Consider the following 22,880-nt stretch of genomic DNA (forward strand, 5'->3'; position numbering starts at 1 on the left):
AATGATGTCCAAAATCCTCCGCTCACTTCTTCTGCCTGTTGTGTCATCGCTAGTGGAGCGCATTTAACGAATTTGCTAAACAAATCGGGAAAAACTTGTGCGCAATAAGCATTTTGCGCTCTGCCGAATTTTAGCTGAACCTACTGGGATAGCAAAAGCATGCGCAATCTGCAAATTTGCACTCTGTTTGTGTGGCAGCTCAAGTTGATTATTCTGATAAACTGCGTGCAATCTGAAGATTGTGCAAACATTGTAGATTGCGTTTTTTGTACACACGAGCGCGATTTGGCAATGCATTGGTTTTTTTTTTTCCTGGTCTGGCCCCAATGCGTGAGAAAATGGTTGCTGTGCGTGTGAGCGTGAGACAGAGCCCAAATGCGTGAGTCTCACGCCTAATGCGTGAGACATGGTAGATCTGCTCTAGCTGGTAACCCATGTTTGTCTTTGTGTGCAAATGAAGCCTCTCTAGCTGGTATCCCAAGTTTGTTTTTGTGCTAATGAACCCTCTCTAGCTGGTATCCCAAGTTTGTTTTTGTGAGCTATTGAACCCTCTCTTGCTGGTATCCCAAGTTTGTTTTTGTGCGCTAATGAACCCTCTCTAGATGGTATCCGAAGTTTGTTTTTGTGCGCTAATGAACCCTCTCTAGCTGGAATCCCAAGTTTATCTTTGAGCGCTAATGAAGCCTTTAGCTGGTATCCCAAGTTCGTCTTTGTGCGCTAATGAACCCTCTCTAGCTGGTACACCAAGTTGAGTTTTGTGCGCTAATGAAGCCTCTAGCTGGTATCCCAAGTTTGTCTTTGTGCACTATTGAGGCCTCTCTAGCTGGTAACTCTCTAGCTGTAGAGTGTCGCGGCCGAGTGGTTAAGAGCATCGAATTCAAGTTCTGGTGCTAATTCACCGGAGTGTGGGTTCAAATCCCGGTCGTGACACTTGTGTCATTGAGCAAGATACTTTACTATAATTGCTTCTCTTCACCCAGGGGAATAAATGGGTACCTGCGAGGGTAGAGGTTGATATTGTGAATGAAAAGCTTTCGGAGCGCCACGGCAGCTCAGGGCTGTATACTCCCTAATGGGAGCTGAGAAAGATTAAAGGGATGTTTATTGGCCCAATGAACAGGGGACTAATGTAAAGCGCATTGGTACGGTTTATTGTGAAATGCGCTATATAAGAACTTGTTATTATTATTATTATTATTATCCCAAGTTTGTCTTTGTGCGCTATTGAAGCCTTTAGCTGGTAACCCAAGTTTGTCTTTGTGCGCTAATGAATCCCTAGCTGGTATCCCAAGTTTGTCTTTGTGCGCTAATGAACCCCTAGCTGGTATCCCAAGTTTGTCTTTGTGCGCTATTGAACCCCTAGCTGGTATCCCAAGTTAATCTTTGTGCGCTATTGAAGCCTTTAGCTGGTAACCCAAGTTTGTCTTTGTGCGCTAATGAAGCCTTTAGCTGGTAACCCAAGTTTGTCTTTGTGCGCTAATAAACCCTCTGTAGCTGGTATCCAAAGTTTGTCTTTGTGCGCTATTGAAGCCTTTAGCTGGTAACCCAAGTTTGTCTTTGTGCGCTAATAAACCCTCTGTAGCTGGTATCCCAAGTTTGTCTTTGTGCGCTATTGAACCCCTAGCTGGTAACCCAAGTTTGTCTTTGTGCGCTAATAAACCCTCTGTAGCTGGTATCCCAAGTTTGTCTTTGTTTTAATGAAGCCTCTAGCTGGTATGGTTTTGTGTTATGTGTATTTGAAGTGCAGTATGGAATAAATGTAGGTGAATATGACTTATTCGCATTCAACAGGCTTGATCATCAACAGTTATAAGTAGAGGCAACTAAATAGTTTTAACTACAACTTGTTAGAATAAGCCCCCATCCAATTATGTATTTGTGTTAGATGATATTGTTGTCTGGAGAAGCAATAAATTAATTATATGTAAACTTGCTATAAGCTATTTTCCCCCTTTTTCGGGAAAAGCAAAACATGTTGAATGCTTTTCATATCCTTGAAGTACTACCTCAAACACCCATGCGGACAGTAACAATACATGTACATCATTTGTAATATGAGGTCATTGTTTAAAGATTACGCTGAAAATCCACTTTTGCAATAACATCTTTTGATAAGTACAAGCTCTTTTTCAGTGGTATTCTATTAGTAGAACCTAATGTTGGTACATTCAATCTTTTTATATGAAAGATTTCTTATATTTTCCTGTGTATATTAACTTGTATTTTGTGGTGTTGATTGATTGTGCATTAAACGGTTATCTGAAGGGGACAAAACTTGTTCATCAAAATACAATGAGAGATGCAAATTGACATTCTGTGTGTCTGATGATGAGATTCATATTTCAATAAATAGTCAATAATATTAAACAAAACTGAGCATGATTCATGTATTTGATTGAAGACCCTCCCCCCACCCCCCGGTCAAAATACCTTAAAAGAAACAGGGGCCTACTTGAATGAGAATTCTTTAACTGGTTTATCATTGGTTGTTTCTCATTTAATTGTAATGTTGATGGTTCTACACTTTTTGTGGTCCTCAATAAAAAAATCAGACCCCAACCTCAATGTTTTGTATTTAAAAAAAAATATTTTGAATAGCAGCATGAAAGCAATTGTTTGTGTAATTACAACAACGTATCGCAACCAGGGGGCTCTGGTGCGCTTTATCTTTTGAAGAGATCTGATAATTTTAGGCTTTAAACAGCTATTTTTAAGTGAAGTTGTTTCTTACGGGAATGCTATTTAATGTTGTTTTAACGTGTTGATTTACCATTCAAATGTTATTTTTGTATTTGTACACTTCGTACACTCAATTAAAAAATCAGTTCCCAACCTAAAGGTTTTGAAAAACACTTCTACCGTTGACGGCATTTGTCAAAGGGACATTGCTTTGACAGCAAGCTTGGGAGTTTTCTTTGTTATACCTCCACGCCGCAACAAAGCGGCTATACAAATTGGAGCTCCCAACTATGACGTACATGTAGCACGAGTGATTATTTAACAGAGCTTTTCGCAAAACTTTCTAAAAAGTGCTCGATGAGGGTATTCGAAACGATTGGTTTTTTTAAAGTCATATGATTTGAATTCCTTATTGATTGTAATCATTTCTAATGAAATTCAGCAAATATCACAACTAACCATTTTCGTTCAAATAGGTCTGTAAAATTAAAGTTGGTACTATTTGGCTTTGAATTGGGAGAAAAGCCTCACAGAAATTGGCAGCTAGCTAGTGAGTCGGTTTGGGAGATCTAACGCACTTGATTTTTTAATTTCTTTTTGTGGGGGGGGGATGTTTTCCAGGGTAATAGCAACAATTCTAAATGGCTGACCTATCAAAAATTGAAAAGAGTTCTTGAGTGTAGTTGTCAGAAAATTTAGTTGTTAGAAAGAGTAAAATAATTATTATATTGGTTCCCTCGCCGTGACGCACATGACTTAACCAACCCCTAGAGCAATGTTGGAGCAAGTTTCAAGCCAGTTCATCGTTGCAATAAGAGGTTATGACCATTAATTTAATTGTTTTTGCTCATGATTTAGCCGTGTAGCGCATATTGATGTTGCACAGGCTGCATACTCCCCACCAGGGAGCTGAGATGGTTTAGAGAATGAATTAAGGCCCAGTGACCAGGGGTAATAATGTCGGAAGCGCTTTGAGACGCCCTCAAGCGCTTATTATTATTATTAATATTATTCTGTGAGTTTTATCCTTTCATATGAATCTACATGTTAGAGCAATATTGGATTAAGTTATAAGTCAGTACGTCACTGCAATAATATGGAGTTTATGACCATCTAAGGTTGTTATTGTTTTCATTCATTTGGAACCAGTGACATAGTTTTGTTTTGTTTTTAACAATGGATGCATGTCTGTTGTGTTGTTCAAATTCCCTTCCTTCGTTCATGTTCAAAGTTGGTTCAAAATCATAAAAATTTAGTCTTAAGATCTTTATAAAGTCACAAGGGCACAATGTTCAACATTATAAAAAAACTTTAACATTCTTTTTATTGGTTAAAAAAACTCAAAAAATTACAATTATAGACACATTGACAATATAAAAATTTAAGGTTACAATTCTTTCAAAAACTTTGTAAAAAAATCTGTTTGGTGTGCTAGGTAAATAATAGCTATTTATTAAAGTATTGTTTGAAGCTTTGCATGGTATGACGAAATAAAAAGAAACTCCGTTAAGAACAGTATACTCCTCCTGAAGATGGGCAGAGTATACTGTTCCAAACGTCGAGACCCAACTGGCTTTTATCAGAGCCAACAGTCCACCCTAAGAGATTTACACATGGTTGTACCCGCAAGTTTACTATTTATTTACAGTTTCTCCTTATAGCTTTTTATTTATTTATCCAAAAAGGAGAAGATAAAAAGGTTTGAATGAGTTGCATGTGATAAAATTGGCGTACATGAGCTTGTGCGCCTGACACGCGGAAGCCAGTTGCTTTATCAACCGTTTAACCCCCCCCCCCCCCCCCCCGTCAAGCGCTCTACACTAGGAACAGCAAAACTGTCTTGGGTATTTATGAATAAGGAAATATGTAGTTCTTTCAAGTTCGTTTAAAACAGGCATGGTCGAATTGCCGTGTGATATAAAGGCCCGAGCTGAAGGCCGTATGTTTTCACCTACATGGTATGTTCAGTATACATGTTACATGTATGATGTCCGTACGTGAGTGTTTTCCGCTTCCGTTCGTGCATATGCGGGTATAGTCTTGGTGCATATTCGTCACACACAGCGTGGCCAACTCATCGACAGCGCCTGCATCGCCCGTAAGAAGAAGCGTCTTGCATCAAGACTAGCGCGGAGTCTCCGCTCACAACCGGTTATAAACAAAGGTTTAAACATCCCCTAGTAACAGGATCTCCACCAATTGACCCATTTCACCTGACGTCATCATCAGAAAAATCTTGAATGCGCCATACTGGTGGGCAATTTCACTGTGCGCTTTTATATATAAGTCTATGATGCGCGTTATGCAGTAAAGTGTGCATTTTAGGTGACGTGGCGTTAATACACGTAAACCTAACTGCCCACCAACATGGTGAGCGTGGCATTGGTCGCCGCGTGTGATGCGCGTGCAAGGGGTCAATAGGAAAAGGGAAACTGTCCGAGGTATTTATAAACTCTAATACACAACACTTTGTATAAAAGTAGTATAAAAATTGCATGAAAAAGTCATGAAGTATAATATTACATTAAATGCATGGAGGTAGCTTAAGGCAATCTCTACTCTAATATAAAACAATACACCGATCCATTAAGCCAGGCCAAATTATCATTGACCAATCACAACCGCGAAATCTGATCACCATTTGAACCGTTTGGTGATCTTTGCACTAATGGTGATCGGGTTTCGCGGCTGTGATTGGTCAACTGGTAAGGAGGCGGGGCGTAATGGATCGGTCTATTAGATTTGAGGCAAGAAAAACAGTTTCACAATGAGGTACAAATGGAGGTGGTTGGTAATCATGACAAGCAACCTCCAATCACTTAATACATCCCCAGGCAGAAAACATGGTAGAACAAGAGTTGATATAACAACCAACTTCAACATCCTTAAACCATATCTCTGGCTAGGAATGGCTTGGCAATGGTGTCTACACTTGATAGAATGAAATCTGCCTGTCACTGGACAGTACTTACATGTAGGGAAGCACAAGTGAGTAGGGAATAAAACACAAAACATTCCTGAAAATGGGTCACATAATTAGCAGTGTGCCAGGTGGGAGTGTCAGACACACCAAAAGGTTGTACAAATATATAAAAAACCCTGATAAGTACAAAAAGTTTGAAAACACAAAACTAGCAACTAGACTAAAAGTAGGGACCTTAAATATTTCTGTTACAAAAAATGCATAGGAAACATAACATAAGATAGTCCATGTATGCCACAAATTACTCACTGAGCCAATATTTGCTTGATCATATTATCATTAACCTAAATAAAGTATCTGGCTTAATACCATAAACCATAATAATCTACAAGTCAAAAGTATCTGGCTTAATACCATAAACCATAATAATCTACAAGTCAAAAGTATCTGGCTTAATACCATAAACCATAATCATCTACAAGTCATCTATGGAGAAACACATAATCATGGGAATGTCTTGTCTCGACAGTTATTGTACAAAGTAAACAGATATGTTTTTAACCAGGTTTTGAATTGTTCCGATGTCTCAGCCCGTTTAACAACCTCTGGAAGACTGTTCCATAACTGAACTGCTGCATATTGGAAAGAGCGGGAACCGTACGACTTGGTTTTGATAACTGGGGGGGTCAGAAGGGATTTATTTGAAGATCGCAGATTTCTGGTTGTTTTGTAGTCCTGAACTAAGCTTTGAAGGTAAACAGGGGCAATACCATGTATACATTGATAAGTCAGAACCAAAACTTTAAAATCAATTCTAGCCCGTATTGGTAGCCAATGTAGATCCTTAAGAATGGGTGTGATGGATTCCTGAGTGCGAGTTCTGGTGACAAGTCTGGCCGCTGAAATAGCACTTAAATAATAGCACTTAAATTTCTCCAAGAACGAGTCGGTTTATGAAAAGGGTTGGTATTTGGTAACCATTTATTATGAAATGCATATGGTTATAGAAAGATGTTTTTAAAGTGGAATACGTGTTAATGATCCACACAAATATATGCCTCGAAACAGCACGTAATTTCCTTTTACTTTGCAACCTACACGGGTGGCCATATTTTTAGTCAAATTAACCAAGTTAGATTCCCTTGTGGTTAACTATACAATGTCTGAAATAAACAGTTGCATACCCTTCTAGGTGACCCCTTAGCTGCATTTTCCCAGCCAGTAGTCAACATAAGATCTATTAGCATGCGAGTGTACATCACACACAATGCTCACGCAACAGTTGAACAAATGTTGTATGCATATTGATCCTTGGCAAAATGGAGCCTGAGGATGGAAGACAAAGTGAACATTTCGACCTAAAAAACATAGATGTTAAATTTGCATCGTGGATAAAGAATATACATTTTTGGTTTTACCCATATACACTGATGTATGAAGCACTGTGTACTCAGTTCTTGTGGGTCGTGGGTTTGAATCCAACCCGAGTAATATGCATGTCATTTTTTTCACAGGACTCGGGAAAGTACTGAGTATACAGTGCTACACACATCGGTTTTACAGATTGTTTTACATTATAATGCTTTTGAATAAAAAGGAAATAAAAAGAGTACTGTGACTCTATATTAAACAGCTGCTTCAAACCTATAAATTTGTGGCAATGTCATAAAGGACTTTGCAGGCAAGGTTTTTTTAATGGACATGACCTAGGCCGGTTTTAAACGGCTGTTTTAAGACATCGTCATCTACACTTTCATTCACTCAAATAATCAGCAGCCTCAAGAAAAAAAAGTTATTACTTAAAAGCACCTAGATGCAACCTGAACATCACGACCCAAGGTTGAGCACCTAGATGCAACCTGAACATCACGGCCCAAGGTTGAGCACCTAGATGCAACCTGAACATCACAACCCAAGGTTGAGCACCTAGATGCAACCTGAACATCACGACCCAAGGTTGAGCACCTAGATGCAACCTGAACATCACGACCCAAGGTTGAGCACCTAGATACAACCTGAACATCACGACCCAAGGTTGAGCACCTAGATGCAACCTGAACATCATGACCCAAGGTTGAGCACCTAGATGCAACCTGAACATCACGACCCAAGGTTGAGCACCTAGATGCAACCTGAACATCACGACCCAAGGTTGAGCACCTAGATGCAACCTGAACATCACGACCCAAGGTTGAGCACCTAGATGCAACCTGAACATCACGACCCAAGGTTGAGCACCTAGATGCAACCTGAACATCACGACCCAAGGTTGAGCACCTAGATGCTACCTGAACATCACAACCCAATGTTGAGCACCTAGATGCAACCTGAACATGACGACCCAAGGTTGAGCACCTAGATGCAACCTGAACATGACGACCCAAGGTTGAGCACGTAGATGCAACCTGAACATCACGACCCAAGGTTGAGCACCTAGATACAACCTGAACATCACAACCCAAGGTTGAGCACCTAGATGCAACCTGAACATCACGACCCAAGGTTGAGCACCTAGATGCAACCTGAACATCATGACCCAAGGTTGAGCACCTAGATGCAACCTGAACATCATGACCCAAGGTTGAGCACCTAGATGCAACCTGAACATCACGACCCAAGGTTGAGCACCTAGATGCAACCTGAACATCACGACCCAAGGTTGAGCACCTAGATGCAACCTAAACATCACGACCCAAGGTTGAGCACCTAGATGCAACCTAAACATCACGACCCAAGGTTGAGCACCTAGATGCAACCTGAACATCACGACCCAAGGTTGAGCACCTAGATGCAACCTGAACATCACGACCCAAGGTTGAGCACCTAGATGCAACCTGAACATCACGACCCAAGGTTGAGCACCTAGATACAACCTGAACATCATGACCCAAGGTTGAGCACCTAGATGCAACCTGAACATCACGACCCAAGGTTGAGCACCTAGATGCAACCTGAACATCACGACCCAAGGTTGAGCACCTAGATGCAACCTGAACATCATGACCCAAGGTTGAGCACCTAGATGCAACCTGAACATCACGACCCAAGGTTGAGCACCTAGATGCAACCTGAACATCACGACCCAAGGTTGAGCTCATGGTTAAAATGAAAGACAATGACATGGATAACTAGTACCACACTTTATGTTACCACTGGTATTGCTAACAACAACAGAGCTATATATATTGACTAGAGCGCTAACACCTCGTTATACAAGCACCAAGGTTTTGAAGCCGTGTGGGCGCATCCATGTTTATGTTTATGTACATACCAATACAAAAGCTTGAAATTTTTGGTAATTGTACGGCTATTTGCATGATAGTGCGTTTGTTCTTTTCTGTGTCATCGAACCAAAAAGTGCAGCAAATGTGAACGCACAATCTGCTGATGAGCGCACAAACTGCGAGTGTCATGTGCGTCATGGTTAAAAGGCGCCTATACCTTTTTAGTATGTCAATCAAGTCGAACTTACAGTTTTCGTAGCGCGGACGTACACGAATGGGTAGTTGTGTAAATGTAAGCGAAGACGCCCAATGTAAAAAAATCGCGGCAATGTTCTCTTAAAATTAAAATCGTTCCGTAGTTACGCAACACATCAAACATTTTTGCGCCCAGGGTGGCTTCAAAACGCAGAGCAAGTTAGCGCTCTAATCAATACATGTATATATAGCTCTATGCTAACAACATACATTGGAAGGGTTCAACAAAAGTGTACAGACAACATTAAAGCATTAACCTTTGAAGAAGCTGAGCGGTGTGGGCAGAAGGACTAGCTTCATACTTATCTTAATAACTATAAAACGTGTGAATCAATTCTGCTAACCTTTGTATCATTCTTCAAATACTGTAGTGATTTCTTGGTGGGTAACTCAAGAGATTGACAAAATAGTGTGAGATGGCAGATTAATTATGGACCCATTAAAATGTGCACACAAAAATCCTACTGTGTGCACACAAAGTTATCCATTGAAATCAGCCTATTAGCAGTGAACCAAAATGTAAGTTTTCAGGATGCTTCAATCTTTAGTGTGTGGGTCCAGGGAACATACAATTCATCTGTTCAGACCATTTGAACAAGAATTGTGCCCCTCACAAACACAGTTGATTACCCGTAACACAATCTGCCTTCTGATTGTAATCAGTGGGTCCAGCATGTAATTTTTGTCTGCAGCTGCTCTGAGGGTTAGACCGAGGTAGAGTCCAAATTGAGGAAGTGATAAACACAGCTTGAGTTTTAAGTGATTCAATGGCTGAAATTCTACATTCTTGGCATGTATAGCTGTAATCATTGTAGCATAATGTGGCTCATCTTCAAATCATTAGCACTTCATCCAAAAACGCCTGCCATTTCTTATCCCACAGTGCCAAGGCCTTGTGTTTCTCATCACTTGTCATAACACTGTATCTGAATCAACAGAGGAAGAATACATTCAATAGATGTTTAAAATTCTTTATTAAGGAAGTCAAATGTTGAAACAGAGAATGAATTTTGATCTCTGTCTGGCTTCTTTTTATAGGTTTTGTTTGGTTTTTGTTTTAAGATTTAAAGTTTTACGTCATCACTGCTAATAGTTTAAAAGAATGATTTTGGTCTTGTATTGTTTAAAAATCTATCATAAACTTTGCATGGGAAGATCAGTTTTTGCATTGTTAACCATTAAGTATTTGTGCTCTTAAAATGTTGAAGAATATTATAATTTGTTATAAGTGATAGAGTTGATGTTGCAATGTTAGCCTGTAATGCTTTACCTGATTGAGTCTTGTGCCAGCTGTTTTAATGTTGCAAGATCTGCTTTTGCACCAGCAAGCCCCATGAAAGTTTCATAGAAGTCAAAAGACAATGGATCAGAGCACCAGATTGGAGAGTCATCGGAGCTTATCACAAGTGGAAAGCCCTGAGAGACAAGAGTTGCTGCTGGATGATTACGAAGATCTCCAACTAAATGAAGCACCTGCAAAAAGAAAATGACAAATTATTAAAGAAGGAATCTTCATTTTATCCTAATTCCTATCATGGTTTTGTTAAAGACCCAGTAGAGGTACCTTACAAAGTTTACACACTCCTGATTGGTCAAAGACTGGTCCTGTGATATACATGTAAAGACTGGCTCTGTGAAATTCATTTCAATTCAATTTAATTAAAAAAACTTTTATTTCGGAATTGCTCTCATAATAAATCAAGGTGTTTAAACAGTGACAGTTAAAAACAGTGGCAAAAATTAATAGCAAGTCAGACGGGCAAAACTTAGAATTGGGTAAAGCCTTGCCTTTCGAACCCTAACCTACATGTATTGAAAGACTAGCACTGCATAAGGCTCACGAAGACAAAGGACAGACGAACACATTTACCAAATAAACAGCCCCTAAACAAGCATATTGCTGTACACAATATGCTTGTGCAGGGAACTTTCAAATCAACAGTTTTCTTTATGCATTTTGTGTTATTTGGCAAGGACAGATGGTGCTGCGTGCGCGCCATTACCACGTAAAGGGGTTCACGCAGAAAAAGAAATCAACTTAATGTAGCTATAAATTAAATAATAAAGAATTAGGAGGTTAAAAACTGACTGACTGGTTCTGTCATGGACTAGACCGATTACAGGGGTAAAAAACTCAGTGACCAAAGAATATAAACTCCTCCCCCCCCCCTTAAAAAGAAAAAAACCCAGATGAGCTTCTTAAGGTACTAGCCTGTTGTTTCAAGTATGAGACTTTATCGTTGGTCACATGAAACACTACTCGGAAGATTGATCCAGAAGAGGGAGCTATAATTCAGTTTGATAAAACCACCATCGCAGACTTGAATAAGACTATATATAACCCTGACATGTGTGGTTGAAACAAACAAGGTCCGTTGTTGAAATGCAAATAGAGGCCATAGGCAAGGTATTGAAATTAAAACTAATTCATAGGCATGTTGCATCTCTTTTCCCGACCACGAACAGATTCAAGTCAAAGTCATGGAGTTCCAAGTCCAAGACTAGTCTTAAGTTTGAAGCCAGCCTAGAGTCCGAAACCTGCACTTTTTTAAATTTCAAAACCAGCTTAGACTCATAAACCAGCCTTACATGCAAGTCTAAAATCTTAAGTCTAAAATCAGCCTTGAGTCATAAACTTGCCTTGAGTCAAGTTCCTCCGAACAACTGTTCTTGCTGTGTATTGAGCATGGCCATTTTGGAATGATCTCATGGGCGCAGCAGGGGTTTGAACATGTCAATCATTGCTTTATAAGTCTGCTCCACCCACAACGTTGCCAGCTAATGACATCGGTTGGAATTTTGGATCATTCCAAAAGGTTGTGCTCAAAGGGTCATCAAGGTTGTCAAAATATTGTAAGAAGGAAGCTGACAAATTCAAATTGAAATACCTCTTTAATTTTTTATTATTTCAACATCCAAAACACCTAGTGCAAGCTAAGAGGTAAGTGAGCACATTCAGCTAGTCAAGTTTAGTCTGTAAGCTGAAGAAAAACAGGGTTTTTATCCCCAGCCGTGCTAGTTTAAAATTGCCTTCAAGTTTAGTCTGTAAGCTGAATAAAAATAGGGTTTTTATCCCCAGCCGTGACACTTGTGTCCTTAAGCAAGACACTTAGTATGGTTTAAACCATTGCTGCGTCCTTTGGATGGGATGTAAAGCCATTGGTCTCATGTGTTGTGTAACGCATGTAAAAGAACCCATTGCACTTATCAAAAAGAGAAGGGGTTCGCCTCAGTGTTCCTGGCTGTGGCTGCTGTATGCGCCGTAGCACCTTGTCACCCCTTATAAGGTGCTACATAAAGTGGTCTCAGAATCCATCACTGCAATAATCTTTCTGAAGGTTTGTATATTACTCAGCGCCTCGAGTACCTTGTTTGGTAGATATGTGCGCTATTGAGACTTCGATATTATGTGTAGCCCAGAATACAGACTTGGCAAAATAGTGGGGATAGAAAAGAATTTTTGTTTCACAATTGACCTCTGACCTGATTTGATATTGGGTTGATCTCCAAAGCGATTCCTTTTGACTTTGCCATCTCCATAGCAACTGGATGTTTGGTAATTGCATATCCATGACCAATGCGAGAGGTGTTCAGTAGAAGTGCATCAATAAGATTATCATCAATGGCTGTTCCTTCCCAATCTGTTATAAAACAACTCAATAAATTGATTCTCAATTGAAATAATTGAAGAGATAGTAAAGACAAATAAGCAATTAAATATATTTTTTTAATGTGGGTTAGCACTCTCTGTTTGTGCTTATCCAAGTTTTCGCATTTGAGTATGACAGGTTTTTTATGTTTTCTTAAAAGCAAAGACATTTTTTTAGAGAAAATATCATTTGAACTTTTCTGTATACTATTTGTAGCTTCCCATGGGAAATTCAATGGATACATGGGGGATCCTATATAGTTAGTCCAATGCAGACACTTTGCACATAGATATGGGAGAATGACCATTGACATGCCAACCACAGTTCTGACCCAATCTTATTCAACATTATTGGGAAAACAACAACTCTTGGTACCACAAAAGGTAAGAATAGACTTAAAACATTGAACAATTTATAACAAGAATGATAAACACAAATTAATTGCTACACTGATAGCAAACAGAACCACAAGAATGAGCTCTGCAAATTGTTTCTAATTTAAACTCCTCACCTGTTTCTCCTGCATGGAAAAAATAAGGAAGACTGCGATTGGTTTGAGATGGTATGAGCAACTCGTTGATGTAGTAAAAGAGTGGATACCCAGTGTCTTCCTCACCCACAAGATCAAAGCCAGCAAAATGATCTGGAAATGAATCACGAAGCTTCAGAGCTAAGTTAATACTCGCCTTCACAGTCTCACGAGGCACTTCTCTATCAAGATGAAAGACAAAATATATGCCCATTACATTTGTTCTCATTAGTTTCCAATTGACACATCTAGAATACTATCGTCTATCTGTTAAAACTTATTTGTACATTGCATGTACAAAATCATAGTTGTTACTTACATGTACGTTTTGGATGATATACAGATATAAAGAATTCATACTATATAAAGGCTCACAAACATGGTACATGTATGTTTTGTAATGACACAGACATTACAGGGAACGATTTTGTCCAAAATGTTTGCATAATTTTTGTATAGCAAACTCAAAATTTTGCATAGCAGTCCATTAATTTTTTCACAGCAAATTCAAAATATGCTTAAATTGCAGATATGTAAATTTGCGCAACGGGTTAACGGTCTTAGTGCGAAAATTAAGTAAAATGCTGTCAATTAAAGGGCGTAGCCTGTTACTTTTATTGGTTTTGTTGTGAAATAAAATGGGAAAAAATGAAGTGACATCTCCCAGCACGAATCTGTGTAGTAACAGGACACCCAGTGTCAACTGGTTAAGGACGGCGCAATAACCATCGAATTGTTGTTTATTTATCCAACAATTGTCAATGTCTAGACTTGGCTTAATATAAAAAAATAAACACACCAAAATCAGCATTCAATGTTTAATAAACTTTGCATCGGGTTATTTTATAAATGAGAAGGGGGGGGGGGTCTTAAAATGGAATTGAAATGGCAAAATACTATTTCTACCTCCAATCATCAACACATGTACTTTATGTTTGGACAATTTAACGCAAAAAAATTCACAGTATTAAATGAAAATCAACGAGGACACAAGTTGGCAGACACAAGTTTGAAACTTTGAAACTGAAAGGATAATAAATGTGTGTAAAATTGGAAGACAACTTTAAAACCAATTTTATAATAAAGGGAACAACAAGAACTACATGTATATTGTTTTTTAACCGATGATATTCAGTTGGAGAGGGAGGGTTACGTACTCTATTACTATATTAAAGTATTATTTTGTGCAAAGCACTAGCAGGTAGTGAAGCGATGTATCTTCACACGACTAAAAAAATAGATCAAAGTTCTTGCATTTCTCTAGCTCTTTTGTCGAAAAAAAACCCAACAGTTTAAATAACAGTTGTAATAAAAGAAGTTGTAGTATGGGGGCTAGTATAAAAGGGGAGGAGTTGTAGTATGGGGAGGGTTGTAATAAAGGGGGAGGGGTTGTAGTATGGGGAGGGTTGTAATAAAGGGGGAGGGGTTGTAGTATGGGGAGGGTTGTAATAAAGGGGGAGGGGTTGTAGTATGGGGAGGGTTGTAATAAAGGGGGAGGGGTTGTAGTATGGGGAGGGTTGTAATAAAGGGGGAGGGGTTGTAGTATGGGGAGGGTTGTAATAAAGGGGGAGGGGTTGTAGTATGGGGAGGGTTGTAATAAAGGGGGAGGGGTTGTAGTATGGGGAGGGTTGTAATAAAGGGGGAGGGGTTGTAGTATGGGGAGGGTTGTAATAAAGGGGGAGGGGTTGTAGTATGGGGAGGGTTGTAATAAAGGGGGAGGGGTTGTAGTATGGGGAGGGTTGTAATAAAGGGGGAGGGGTTGTAGTATGGGGAGGGTTGTAATAAAGGGGGAGGGGTTGTAGTATGGGGAGGGTTGTAATAAAGGGGGAGGGGTTGTAGTATGTAGTTTGTTGAACTCTTATTAACGAAATGTCCAATGTGTAGATAAATTTTTACAAAAAATATTACAATTTGATTAAGTGCAATTTGATACCTGTTGACGGCAGAAAAACATCATCTAGTTTTTGTCATCTTGATGATGAGGTTCAATTGTCTGATGAGATTTAATGTTCATTTAAATTTCAATCATGAAAAATCTTGAAATATGGTTGCTGCAAATATTAGCCAGATTTTTTTTGAAATTGTTACCTAGAAAATCTACCAAAAAGTAAAAGTCAATTATGATTTTTTGCATTAACTTTTCAAATGTTTCCCCAGTCTTTATCTATCACATGCCAATTATGAGCAACATTCATGTAGCTTTCAAATTCAAATTCAAATTCAAATTCTAGGGAAGAAGAAGATGGAGACGCGGGACAACCACAGAATTAAGTCCAAAGGTGTTCCTGCATATATTCCAATTTAAAAAGTTGTCAATAATTCATACCTTTGTGGAGATGAAATAAGCTTAGCTCCAGAGAAGTTGCAAGGATAAGTAGCAACAAATCGATCCACAGTTTTGGCAAACAGCTGCATCGTGTATTCAATCGGATATAAGGTCCCATGTGTTGTAGTTAACTAGCAAGGCAAGTAAAGAGTAAACACATCAGTAAACTTCAATCTTCACAATGCAACAACAACAAATTATGGCGAAAGAACGTGTAGATTGTCGAGGGCATGCAATCTAAAACATATTACAAGATATTGTATTGCATTGCAATCAATTTTTTGGGGTTCAGTTCCTGGTAGCTGTTGGATTTTGATCAGGGAGGACTTTCCATCTATATTAAATATGACATCTTCTTTATTATATGGACACATTTGTAAGTCTGAAATTCAGACCCTGATATTTTCATGCATGTACATGTAGGTGAAAGCTATTTTGTTTATTTATACATCATTGTAATAAACTAAGAGGTACCTAGCAGGATATCATACACATTTGAGGTTGTAGAATGGTCCATATTTCAAAGAATATGCCTTATACTTGAATTACACAAGTTTTGATTCCACAAGGTACACTTTCAGCATAGAGTTATATAAGAACTTGAGGGCACACAAGCCTAGAAACGCAGCCCGGTGTGCAACCATTTTCTGAGTTGACAAAGCAGCATTGCATAGCATTATTTAAAATATAACACACACACCAACTTGAACTTTGTGTTCAACGCGCGTACAAAGTTTATCTTACAAAATGGTGCCCGTGTCTCCTTGCCGTCCCGATGCGTTTGTGCACGCAGCATCACCAGTGCGCCCTCTCGTTCTTATATATAACTCTATGACTTTCAGAGAACACATGAAACTCAAATAATATTTTGACCTACATGTAGTATTTGCTTAGGCACTTTACAAAACCATTAGTAATACTATTTACATCATCGTCAGTGTGCATTTATAGCTCTAAGTACATTGTAACCTATAAATAGCCTTGTGTTCTTAATAGTTCACTCCAGCGCAGATCTAGGATTTTTTCCTTGTTTGACTGAAGAGGGTGGTGGTCCAAAATGTCACCATGTATCAAAGCCCTTTACCTACAAAAAGATCGATTGAGCAACGCGCAAATTTTTACGACTTGGGTACAGATGGATCTGGGGGCTGCTTTTTAAAAACATTTTTATTGAACTTTGCTTCTATTGCAGTTAATAATGTTTCAAGGTGTATCCTGTGGCCTCTTTTAGCACAATTTTGGTTGACTCGTCCAGCGGGCGATTAAACAAAAAATCAGTGTTGACACTTACCTGTTGAATAACACTTCTCATCTCCATGTACTGCACATTGTCTTCCATAAATTCACTCAAGGCTTGCCATAAGTACATCTCAAAAACATTTGCATCTTTTGTCAGGTCGTTTATTGAAAAGAAGCAAGACTGAAATTTTGTCCATGCTGCAGTAGAATTTGGATAAACTTTGAGGGGATCTTCATCGGTCCACATTGTCATCTTGGTAAAAAGCCTGCATGGTGATAATAATAAGATTGCATTGTAGTCATGTGCCTGAATGTATTGAAAATCGACTGATCATAAATAAAATGTGCACAATTATGTTTCAGCCCCATACAAAATGCCGCCTGGAATCTACCAGGAACCTCTAGGGATTGGGAAATATCCTGGTTAAGGTCAGTTGGAAGAACCAGGATTCCCAACGGGATGCAAATTTAAGATCACATCTAAAGAGCTGTCTTTTAGCCTTGCAATACCAAATCTTACTCTTTTCCGTTATTCTGGATCAAGAATTGAAATAAGGAATGTACTCACATATGATTTAAAGTGACCATCTGGTAATAATGTTAAATATGTAAGTCATTACTGGAAAGCTGTTAAAGACTTTCCAAGTTTGGCCACAAAAACTCAAAGATCCTTTTCAATTGGTGTTTACATTGTCATTAAACTTAATGGATGAGCAGTTAATCTGCCTCGGGCAGCCAGCAGTCCTACTGGATCCATTAGAAGTTTTCTGTTTGAAAAAGTAATTACATGGAAATAACAGGTGTGAGTTGCCAGACAAAAAGGATGTGTCTTTAGTTTCTTTCTTTAATGGGGCTTTCCATAATGGTGAACATTTCAACAGTGAATGTAGAGGCAACGCACTAACCATTCATCAAAGTTTTTTTCCCCAAAAGACACTCGGGCAGCTGAGACATTCTGCCACATACTGCATGACGGTTTTGCAACTTTTGGTGGTGTACAGAAGAATTCAAATCGCAAAGACTGGGCTTCATCTGATGAGACGCAGTAATAAAGATTACTCATGTATGTGATGTTCTTTATCACCCAGTCGATGGTTGTGAGTGAGATAGAATGTAAGTGTAAAGCACCACCTAAACAGAAATGAGAACTTTCATTAAAGAACAATAGGAAATCCACAGGAAATTAAAAGAGGAAGCTTTGGGAGAAATTGTGGTGGTATAGCCATTATTTTAACATAGTAATAATAATAATAGTAATAATAATAACCCGTTTTTATATAGCGCTTTTCACAACGGAGGGCGTCCCAAAGCGCTTCACATACCCCTGGTCACTGGAACCATCTCTGCCCTCACAGGTACCCATTTACCCCTAGGTGGAAAGAGAAGCAATTATAGTTAAGTGTCTTGCTCAAGGATACAAGTGTCACGACCGGGATTTGAACCCACACTCTGCTGAACAGAAGCACCAGAGCTTGAGTTCGGTGCTCTTATCTGCTCGGCCAGTCAGTCCAACAAGCTAGTATGTTGTACTTATTCCGTCAATGACTAGAAAGAAAGCAACTAGCGGCAAATACCAAACAAATGAACTTAAAACAGGCTAGCTGTCACTTACAAAAACAATGATAGCATCCACAATAACCAGCTGATTGCGAGGAGGCTTATTTGCAAAAATGCAATTGTTTTTATAAACAGGCCATGATGTTCAGACAGCATAACAGTTTTAATCTTACTAGCAGCAGGGGACAGTCATAAAAAAAAAGTACCTTGTTTTTAGACAGTTCAAAGTAACTATGTAAACCCGATATGGTTAATCTTTAGTTTCTCAGCACTCAGCACCATGCCCCAACACAACAACATCCGCTACAAGATGCTTGCTTTCATTTATGGTGTGTTACACAACATGTCCTAGGTCACTGGTCACCTGTGTGGACTTCAAACTAGATGGTGTTTGTTTTTTCTTTCAACACACCTTGCTACAAGATAAAACCAAAGTGGTTCAGCGTTCAACCACCCTCACAGACTGATTGAACTAAGACACACAAAGTTAAAACTGAAAATGGGTTCAAACTGCTTTAAAGCGACTTTAATACTATGCCTACACGACCTCACAGTGAAGTAAATTTTTCAACATTGTTGAAATGTTGTAAAACTCATAATTGATAAAAAAAGGGCACAAATATGACTCAAAATCCCCTCATTCAATCTTAATAATCAACAAGCAATTAATACAAAATAATTTAAAAGTAACAATTATGTATCCCAAGAAAATTGTACTTTTTCTTTAACATCGTGGTTGACTATTAATTATTATAAGCGAGCTGTTTTTTAGAAGTCAACCAATTTGAATTTATACTATACCTTTTGGCATTTTTTTAATCAGTTTATACACTTGGCTCTTTTCAATTAGTTGTTTCGCCTTGAAAAAATGCTGTGCTGGAGCAAACTGGTCACCAGAAAGAGCTGCCTCAAACTCCTTATTTTTGACATCCATAAGAATCTCATTGACTTTTAACTCCTGAGCATTGAGCTTGATTGTGCCACCAGTTCTTCGCGTTGCTTCTGCTTGCAGAAAACTCTTCCTATTTTCAATATATGTCTGCAGAATTAAAGAAGAGATACAAGTGGTAATTGGGTGTGCATCTAACTAAAGTTTATCAAACAATCACTCGCCCTCTTGTGGTAATGTCTTGCACCTCGAGCAAGCCCCAAGTGACCCATTCCATAAGCAGGGCACTTGGGGGCTGACCCAGGTGAGCCACTGGAATGATGTCAAAGCTACTCAAACGTACCGGGGGCAGATCTGGGTTGAACCGGAAAGCTAAATCGAATTGTTCAAACGCACCCAATGTCAATCTCCCTTCGCTCCATGGTTTTTGGTTAGGCTAATCAGTCAGTTTGACACCATAGTTATTACTTGACACAGTATCAGGACCATCAGGTTAATTTAACTCTTGATTGATCACAATTTCTTACGATGCAAAATCCATTCTGTACAACCATCTACATTGTACAACAGGCTTGCTTTAAAATCCCTAGTTGCCCTTAATCAAACTGTACGCCTAATCAAACATATTTTTGTTGTGAACAATGTTCTTTACAAAGGGAAGGAACTGGATTGAATGGTAGAGGACATTGTAACATTACGAAAGCTTTTGTACACAAAAACACAATGTCCAAATATGTATTATAGGGTTTCAAGATAATGATGGAAGAAAGCTTCTATTACAAAATTTTTTCAAAAACTTGACAAGTTTTTAAAAAATATTAAGCTTAAACTTCTACAGATCACATATTCATTGGCAATGAGCCAAGGAAACACATGATCTACAAAAGGTATCAAAGCTTTTGATGATGTGTGATGAAAGCAGTTGAATAAAAAAAGTTCAGAGAGAAAACTTAATCACCTGAAGTGGTTCTTGGGTCACTTGTGTAAAATTTACAATGAGTAATACAGCTACTATCATCCACTCCATAACATCCATGTTGTAGAAAGCACCACACAGTAGGCCTACAGCATACAAATCAGATCACACTGCAGGAAAAAAAATAACACATAGACATGTATCCATTGGCTATTTAATGTAAGTGAGGGGTTTAACCAATTTTGGGGTTGAACAACAATTATATTTAATTCTGCAGACATATATTGAAAATAGGAAGAGTTTTTTGCAAGCAGAAGCAACGCAAAGAACTGGTGGCACAATCAAGCTCAATGCTCAGGAGTTAAAAGTCAATGAGATTCTTATGGATGTCAAACATAAGGAGTTTGAGGCAGCTCTTTCTGGTGACCAGTTTGCTCCAGCACAACATTTTTTCAAGGCGAAACAACTAATTGGAAAGAGCCAAGTGCAGAATTAAAGAATAGATACAAGTGGTAATTGGGTGAGCATCTGACTAAAGTTTATCAAACAATCACTCGCCCTCTCGTGGTAATGTCTTGCACCTCGAGCCAGCCCCAAGTAACCCATTCCACAAGCAGGGCACTTGGGGGCTGACCCAGGTGAGCCACAGGAATGATGTCAAACCTTCTCAAACTTACGGGGGTCGACCCGGAAAGCTAAATCGAACGCCTGGGGTAAAATTTGGCGAAAAATCAAAAAATTTTAATTTTGAAATTTTTGGCACTTTTTAACCTCCTTTAACCCCCCCCCCCCTGATGCACTCACACTTCATAACAATCCGTTTTCCCCCATTTCAGACCAGTAATGTTTGGTTTCAGGAGATAAGAAACCAATCTATGCTATGATACAGTCATTTGACCAGTTCTGGATCACTTTTTGAATTCACATTGTTTTTTGTTGCAATCTCTTTGACATCTTAAACAAAAAAGTTTATCAGTTTACCTAAACATGACATAAAACTCACCAAGTATTCACTGACACACAAAGATTAGTTCTTTTGAAGAGGCTTTGAGAAAAGTATCGTCACCTGTTTGACCAGTTCAGGATCAGTTGAATCTATTCTGAATCAGTAGAGTGCCCTTTATTGCAAACCCATACTCCCATTCATAAAACTGTCTCTCAAGGACACTTCAAAAAACTTCAGAGGTGTGTTGGCATGGACTTGGACTTCCTTTCTTTAGTGAATGTCATGCAAGTGTCTTCAACAGTAGCGCAAAAACCCAGCGACAAAACCACAAAACAACAACAAAGGCAAATGAAAAAGTGAAGCGAACCTAAAAAGCATTATTGACCCCTCCAAATTTAATTTTCTCACAAAAAAAAAAATCTACAAGAATTTGTGAAGTAATGTTTCTCAAAATCAATCTAAATAAACTTTCTACTGCAGTAGTATGATTTTACCATACTTAGTAAGTTAGTGTGGCACCATTTGACACAATGAGATGTTGAGTGATCCCGAACTGGTCAAGGGTAAGTTGCCCCCCCCCCCCAAAGAAGATTTTGGTAACTTCATCTCCTCAAAAAAACAAGATGACTGCACAGTATTTACAGGATCTTTTTTTTTACACATTCTTATCATTTTACATAAATATTTTTTGCCCCGGCACTCCAATTCTAAAGGTAAGAAGTTTTAACAGTGTTTTTCAACCAACATTTTTAAACATGAAAAATGATCAATTTCGCAGACAACCTTCAGGAAAACAGCCATAATTTATTTGCTGATGATGTTTGGCACCTTATTTTGGGTTTGTTGGTTTAATGGGATCTTCACATTTATCAACAGAAATTGGTAATAATGAGAAGTGATACAATTATTTGGTTATTGCAAAGTTGAAGTGATCCCAAACCGGTCAATGATCCCGAACTGGTCAAATGACTGTACTTTCTCTTTAATGTAGACTTAATATTTATTACGCTTAAATCGGAATTTATTACAGTATCGTAGCGTCATACGTTATTGACCCTCATATGTTTTCGGTCCCCAACTTTGATTCCTGTTTACCGCGAAATTGTGCAAGCTGCACCGGTGACAGAAGCTATGCAGTTTACTCACGGTCTGTATTTTCATCAGGCTTAATCATGCTGAGAATAAAGTTTCCCGTCGTTGGTTATGCTCAAACATTTATAAAATGATTGATTTTTGGTACTAATCAGATTAGTACCAAAAATCAATCATTTTATAAATGTTTGAGCATAACCAACTACAGGAAACTTTATTCTCAGCATGATTAAGCCTGATGAAAATACAGACTGTGAGTAAACTGCATAGCTTCTGTCACCGGTGCAGCTTGCACAATCTCGCGGTAAACGGGAATCAAAGTTGGGGACCGAAAACATATGAGGGTCAATAACGTATAACTACATTGTACATAATGGACACTTGCCAAAAAGTTACCTTCTCTCTATACGACGTTCGGTCTCATAGGCCAATTATACTGTGAAGCAGAATCTTGAGTGTTTCAGATCATAGAGTTCAGATCATGCGATGATATCATTGATACATAACAAGAGAGTAGGTTACTGGATAAACAAGTTATATTATAATGTTTGAACTATTAGGTGCTACTGTACTACTAGTTTCCTCCACACGATGTACTATATTTACAGACGGCTGTTTTATGAATTACTCGTGCAGAGACGACGTCTTTCCACAT

At 38.6% G+C, this 22,880-nt stretch overlaps 1 protein-coding gene across 2 annotated transcripts; it reads right to left on the bottom strand.

Moving 5' to 3' along the window:
* Nucleotides 1-9,519: 9,519 nt before the first annotated feature.
* Nucleotides 9,520-22,808, bottom strand: LOC139953977 (adenosine deaminase 2-like). 2 transcript variants are annotated; one of them, XM_071953597.1, is made up of 10 exons: nt 22,622-22,808; nt 20,230-20,357; nt 19,184-19,421; nt 17,731-17,956; nt 16,878-17,091; nt 15,587-15,717; nt 13,243-13,442; nt 12,565-12,722; nt 10,352-10,554; nt 9,520-10,007 (listed from the first exon to the last, which is right to left on the bottom strand). In XM_071953597.1, exons 2-10 carry the CDS (start codon nt 20,305-20,307, stop codon nt 9,914-9,916), a joined length of 1,542 nt encoding a protein of 513 aa, XP_071809698.1. In that variant the 5' UTR covers nt 20,308-20,357; nt 22,622-22,808; the 3' UTR covers nt 9,520-9,913. The 2 variants fall into 2 exon arrangements, with proteins under 2 accessions (XP_071809698.1, XP_071809699.1); XM_071953598.1 differs by lacking the exons at nt 20,230-20,357; nt 22,622-22,808 and adding an exon at nt 18,148-18,194 and having other exon boundaries at nt 19,184-19,218.
* Nucleotides 22,809-22,880: the final 72 nt, after the last annotated feature.

Source organism: Asterias amurensis, chromosome 22 (assembly GCF_032118995.1).
Source record: "Asterias amurensis chromosome 22, ASM3211899v1".
NCBI classification, from domain to species: domain Eukaryota; kingdom Metazoa; phylum Echinodermata; class Asteroidea; order Forcipulatida; family Asteriidae; genus Asterias; species Asterias amurensis.